This window comes from Procambarus clarkii, chromosome 54, assembly GCF_040958095.1.
Source record: "Procambarus clarkii isolate CNS0578487 chromosome 54, FALCON_Pclarkii_2.0, whole genome shotgun sequence".
NCBI lineage: Eukaryota > Metazoa > Arthropoda > Malacostraca > Decapoda > Cambaridae > Procambarus > Procambarus clarkii.
The window spans coordinates 29,659,492-29,666,429 of NC_091203.1; the positions used below are offsets into that span (position 1 = coordinate 29,659,492).

The 6,938-nt window shown below is 45.8% G+C and overlaps 1 protein-coding gene across 1 annotated transcript; it reads right to left on the reverse strand.

Moving 5' to 3' along the window:
- Positions 1–1,885: 1,885 nt before the first annotated feature.
- Positions 1,886–2,845, reverse strand: LOC123749189 (uncharacterized). The gene has a single exon (XM_045731295.1). It carries the CDS (start codon positions 2,843–2,845, stop codon positions 1,886–1,888), a length of 960 nt encoding a protein of 319 aa, XP_045587251.1.
- Positions 2,846–6,938: the final 4,093 nt, after the last annotated feature.

Sequence of the window (6,938 nt, forward strand, 5' to 3'; positions counted from 1 at the left end):
CGTACCTAGTAGCCAGAACTCACTTCTCAGCCTACTATTCAAGGCCCGATTTGCCTAATAGGCCAAGTTTTCCTGAATTAATATATTTACTATAATTTTTTTCTTATGAAATGATAAAGCTACCCTTTTCACTATGTATGAGGTCAATTTTTTTTTATTGGAGTTAAAATTAACGTAGATATATGACCGAACCTAACCAACCCTACCTAACCTAACCTAACCTATATATATAGGTAAGGTTAGGTTAGGTAGCCAAAAAAAGCTAGGTTAGGTTAGGTTAGGTAGGTTAGGTAGACGAAAAAACATTAATTCATGAAAACTTGGCTTATTAGGCAAATCGGGCCTTGCATAGTAGGCTGAAAAGTGAGTTCTGGCTACTAGGTACGACATATATATATATATATATATATGTCGTACCTAGTAGCCAGAACGCACTTCTTAGCCTACTATGCAAGGCCCGATTTGCCTAATAAGCCAAGTTTTCATGAATTAATTGTTTTTCGACTACCTAACCTACCTAACCTAACCTAACCTAACTTTTTCGGTTACCTAATCTAACCTAACCTATAAAGATAGGTTAGGTTAGGTTAGGTAGGGGTGGTTAGGTTCAGTCATATATCTACGTTAATTTAAACTCCAATAAAAAAAAATTGACCTCATACATAATGAAATGGGTAGCTTTATCATTTCATAAGAAAAAAAAAAAAAGAAAATATATTAATTAAGGAAAACTTGGCTTATTAGGCAAATCGGGCCTTGCATAGTAGGCTGAGAAGTGCGTTCTGGCTACTAGGTACGACATATATATATATATATATATATATATATATATATATATATATATATATATATATATATATATATATATATATATATATATATGTCGTACCTAATAGCCAGAACGCACTTCTCAGCCTAATATTCAAGGCCCGATTTGCCTAATAAGCCAAGTTTTCATGAATTAATGTTTTTTCGTCTACCTAACCTACCTAACCTAACCTAACCTAGCTTTTTTTGGCTACCTAACCTAACCTTACCTATAAATATAGGTTAGGTTAGGTTAGGTAGGGTTGGTTAGGTTCGGTCATATATCTACGTTAATTTTAACTCCAATAAAAAAAAATTGACCTCATACATAGAGAAAAGGGTTGCTTTATCATTTCATAAGAAAAAAAACTATAGTAAATATATTAATTCAGGAAAACTTGGCTTATTAGGCAAATCGGGCCTTGAATATTAGGCTGAGAAGTGAGTTCTGGCTACTAGGTACGACATATATATATATATATATATATATATATATATATATATATATATATATATATATATATATATATATATATATATATATATATATATATATATCTGATCGGGGAGAAAAACACAAGCCAGAATGGGGGAACTTATTTATTACTTATAGTATAAAGATCAACTGCTGTAAACATGACTGAGTAGTATGCCAGCACTGCAAAGATGCAACTAAAGAAATAAGTCGTAGCGCATTAATAACAGAGCCTAGTGCCAGTTAGCCAAAGCAATGTTGCAGTACACACAATCAGCTTAAAGCTATAATTAAAGACAACACCAGAGTTATAAATTGAGTGGCACAGCCAGTACAGTATGTATATGAAATATATATTCTGTATACACAGAAGCCATAGAAAAGATAGATAAGAATTTCCAGGGGTAATGATATGCTAGTGCCTAGGTTACATGAAAAGTCTGCAACCCCCAACTTGCAATACAAGTGTGCACTTGACATATGGTAAGTAGCTGTGGGCAGCCCTAGACTTGGGGATCCGGCGCAGCACCCCAACTCCGCAGACCAGCGCAGACGGTCCCCCACCCCCCGAAGGGCGAGGTGCCTGCTGGCCGCAGAAGTAACTTATCTAGGGAGTGGAATGACGTCTTGCCTGACGTAGGAGTGGAACACGTCACTTTTCCACCTGCCGACTGCTCTGATTGCTGCCGGCGCAAGGCCATCCTTGGACATCTGCATGGCCCTGCCAATTCTGAAAGAGTGAGGTGCATAATCGTTTGGAGGCAGTCCTAGTGCTCGAATGGCGGCACGGAGCACCCTTGTGAAATCTAGTCTGGTGACCGGGGCGCCCGTTTCGTCTTGGAATATAGGTCCTGGTTCCATGCCCGGCCGTTCTATGTAGTTTGCCATGGCACGGACCGGGCAGTACTTGCTGTAGGGGTCTGCACTCAGGTTTAAGGTGGGGGTACGACCTGCACTGTGCTTGTAGGAGGCAAACACGATGTCGATCCCCGTCCGTGATAAAGTTATCTGGTCCAAGCGTAGCGTGTGTTGCCCCTTCCTCGCATAGGTCACCTCCCCTGGCCGGAGGTAGGCATAGAAAGTGAGGGAGAAGAGCGCTCGGTACCAGGTCTTCTTGTAAGTCGAGCAGCAGACACCTTGCAGGGCCCCCAGTAGTCGATGCAGTAGTCGTCTGGTCAGGGGCAGTCGTCGTGCGGGGAGCCAATGAGCCTTAATGCGCGCTCCCTTAAGCAGTTGGGTGACTAGGAACTGGCGAGTAGGGTCCTCCCTACCATGCAGCTTGAACATGAAGGCGATCGCGGCAAGGTAAGCGCTGAGAGAGCAGAAAGCCAAGCCCCGAGACAGCAGCGACTGCAGGAAGTTCGCCAGGGTCGAGGAAGAGGCCTCGGAGGGACACTCCCGTCTCCTGTCGGCCGATACGTATGCCACATACTCCGCCCACTTATGTTGATACGTGTGCCGTGTCGCAGGCTGCAGGGAGTCGAGCAGCGTCCTTACAGTTTCAGGGTGAAGTTGCAGGGCAGGAGGTGCTGTGGGACGGCGGTTGGCTTCTCTGCCAGTCATGCGTCTCGCAGGAACGAAGACGGCAGTACCTGCAACCGGGAAAGAGCGTCACAAACCCCGTTTAACCCCCCGGGAGGTGTGAGGGAAGAAGCGTAATATTATGGGTAAGCAGGAGGATCGCCAGTGGCCGGACCAGTTGCATGAGGAGGGGACACCTGGCGGACAGAGATTGCAGCATATTTACCACAGCAGCGTTGTCGGACCTACACACAAGCCTCTTGTTTGCAAACACTGGTGCAAAGATGGATATCCCCATGTAGAAAGGGCAAAGTTCGAGGAGCGCAATGTTGAGCCGGCTCCAGGCCATGGGCCAGGTACCCCTGAACCAGGTCGCTCCGAGTGTGAGTCCGTAACCCTTGGAGGAAGCATCCGCACACATCGAGAGGGACGTGGCGCATCCTCATCCGCCGTCTGGTGGAAAAACCGTTATCCCTTTAAACGCGCCGAGGAAAGTGCGCCAGGCTCCCAAGTCGAGCTTCGCCTCCGCGTCCAGCAGGCAGAGGCATGAGGGACGTTGTACACCTCGTGTGAGCGGGTGGAGTCGTCGGAGGAAGGCCCGGCCCCCCGGTATGAAGGTCGTGGCAAATTGCAGTTTGCCGATAATCCCCTGCAGGTCCCGCAGGGGGAGGCTCTCGGCCCCTAGGGCGTCTTCCACAGCAGCCATGTACTTCATCCTCTTGTCGTCCGGCAGCCTTGTCTCCATCCGTCGGGCGTCGATTTCAAGTCCAAGGAAGGTGAGGCAGAGGCAGGGGCCCCTCGGTCTTGTGGGGGGCCAAGGGAACGCCCAGGCGCTCGCAGAGGGCAGTGAACACCTGCAGGCTCCGCAAGCACTCGTTGTAGGTAGAACTCATGAAGAGGAAGTCGTCCAGCACCTTCACGACATCCCGCACGCCGAACTTCTCTGCGAGGATCCATTGCAGGGCGCTGGAGAACGTCTCGAAGATCCGGCAGGAGGGAGCAGCCCCTATGCTGAGCATCTTCTCGTAGTAGTACCGCCCCCCGTAGGCGAAGCCGAGTAGGTGGTAGTCGCTGGGGTGGACTGGGACGATCCGGAATGCCTCTGGTATTTCGCACTTCGCCAAGTGCACCCCCGGCGAGCGTCTGACCACCAAGGCCACCACGTCGTTGATGGACTGGTAGGTCACTTGTCGACTCCCGCGGGATGTTGGCGTTCACGCTCTCGGAGGTACAGGGGTAGCTGAGGTTGTGCAGGAGCTTGTATTTGCCCGGCGTAGACTTCTCTCTCAGGGCAATGGGAGAACACTTGAAGTTCTCGAATGGGGGGACCTCGAAGGGGCCCGCTATGCACCCCAGGCTCAGTTCTTTGTCGAGCATAGGCCCCACTGTATGTGGCAGGGCTGTAGTTGCTGGGGGGTTACGAGAGGAGAGGGGAGTCCGCGCCCCCTCGAAACCGAGTAGGAAACCCCCCCAGAAGCCTCCCACGACATAGTCCCGGAGGGGGTAACCCACCAGGAAAGCATCAAGTGCGTCTGCGTCCACTGGCATTGTGACGTGTGTCTTTCTTCCTGCCCCTGTCCTGTGGGGGGCGACGGGAACGTTTCTCCTTGGCGGTGGTGACTCGAGGTTGGGCCTGGGGGCACGGGCAGTAGGCAGGGTGTCGCTTGTGGCAGTAGTTCTTGAAGGTGCAGGAGGAGACGGTACAGCCTGCCCCGGTTGTGTGGAAAGCGTAGCAGTATCCCGGTGGTAGTCCGTAGGCCCATGCAGTGGAAAGCGAGTGTTCAGCTGGGGAGGTGACGGCGCGAGGCACCACCTGAATCCGCTCCTGCGCGGCACGTTGTACCGACCGAATTTCCAGGTCGAGTCTTAGTGCAGTCCAAGGGCAGCCCGACCTCTCCTTGTCCCACTTGAACCTAGCATGGTGACGGTGTTGCCTCGCAACCCCCAGGGCTGTCCCAGCCAAGGACTAGTGGAAAGGGGGAACGAGCTCTCTCTGCGGCACTCACCGTTGGAGGATGTGCTGGAAGAGCTGTGTCGACGCCTCGTCGTGTGCCTCCTCGCCCTTGACCGTGGGCATTGCACCGAGGGGGAGGCTGTGCGGATAGGCCGGTATGAGAGGGCGTCCGTGTCGGCTGCTCCGTCGAGGTTCGTGTTCTGCCGTCGCCTCGAGTCGGAGGGGGGATTCCGAGCCTGTGAAATGAGCGTCTGCAGCGTTGCCCAGTTGGCAGCCGAAAGTTGTTGGGGTTGGTCAGCCGCGTCCCCCGTGGCCTTGCCGGTCCGGCGTGCATCGTGGATGTGGTCGCCGTCTGTGTCAGAGCCTCCCGAAGAGGCCTCCGTGTAGGGGAAGGCGAAGCGGCTGAGTTTACGCCCTTGCCCTGGGCGGTTGCGTCCTGGTGCCCCTACATCGCTTACCTTTCGTTGACGCCGCCCTTGTCCTCTTCTTCGCCGCGGGGGTGTGGGCCAGCTTATTCGTACTGCAGAGAAGGGAAAAGTAAGCAAACGACCATGGCAGGGACAGGTAAGGCAAAGGATAAACATAGCTAAAATATATAGGCGGTGAAGAGAGAGAGAGAGAACATATATATATATATATATATATATATATGTATATATATATATATATATATATATATATATATATATATATATATATATATATATATATATATATATATATGTATATATATATGTATATATATATATATATATATATATGTCGTACCTAATAGCCAGAACGCACTTCTCACCCTACTATTCAAGGCCTGATTTGCCTAATAAGCCAAATTTTCATGAATTAATGTTTTTTCGTCTACCTAACCTACCTAACCTAACCTAACCTAGCTTTTTTTGGCTACCTAACCTAACCTTACCTATAAATATAGGTTAGGTTAGGTTAGGTAGGGTTGGTTAGGTTCGGTCATATATCTACGTTAATTTTAACTCCAATTAAAAAAAATTGACCTAATACATAGTGAAAAGGGTTGCTTTATCATTTCATAAGAAAAAAATTATAGTAAATATATTAATTCAGGAAAACTTGGCTTATTAGGCAAATCGGGCCTTGAATAGTAGGCTGAGAAGTGAGTTCTGGCTACTAGGTACGACATATATATATATATATATATATATATATATATATGTATATATATATGTATATATATATATATATATATATATATATATATATATATATATATATATATATGTATATATATATATATATATATATATATATATATATATATATATGTCGTACCTAGTAGCCAGAACTCACTTTTTGGCCTACTATTCAAGGCCCGATTTGCCTAATAAGCCAAGTTTTCATGAATTAATTGTTTTTCGACTACCTAACCTACCTAACCTAACCTAACCTAACTTTTTCGGCTACCTAACCAAACCTAACCTATAAAGATAGGTTAGGTTAGGTTAGGTAGGGTTGGTTAGGTTCGGTCATATATCTACGTTAATTTTAACTCCAATAAAAAAAATTGACCTCATACATAATGAAATGGGTAGCTTTATCATTTCATAAGAAAAAAATTAGAAAAAATATATTAATTCAGGAAAACTTGGCTTATTAGGCAAATCGGGCCTTGAATAGTAGGCCAAAAAGTGAGTTCTGGCTACTAGGTACGACATATATATATATATATATATATATATATATATATATATATATATATATATATATATGTATATATATATGTATATGTCGTACCTAGTAGCCAGAACTCACTTCTGAGCCTACTATGCAAGGCCCGATTTGCCTAATAAGCCAAGTTTTCATGAATTAATTGCTTTTCGACTACCTAACCTACCTAACCTAACCTAACCTAACTTTTTCGGCTTCCTAACCTAACCTAACCTATAAAGATAGGTTAGGTTAGGTTAGGTAGGGTTGGTTAGGTTCGGTCATATATCTACGTTAATTTTAACTCCAATAAAAAAAATTGACCGCTTACATAATGAAATGGGTTGCTTTATCATTTCATAAGAAAAAAATTAGAGAAAATATATTAATTCATGAAAACTTGGCTTATTAGGCAAATCGGGCCTTGAATTGTAGGCTGAAAAGTGAGTTCTGGCTACTAGGTACGACATATATATATATATATGTATATATATATATGTATAT

Coding starts and splice junctions, on each gene's coding strand:
- LOC123749189 (XM_045731295.1), bottom strand. CDS start 2,845: ATGACTGGCAGAGAAGCCAACCGCCGTCCCACAGCACCTCCTGCCCTG.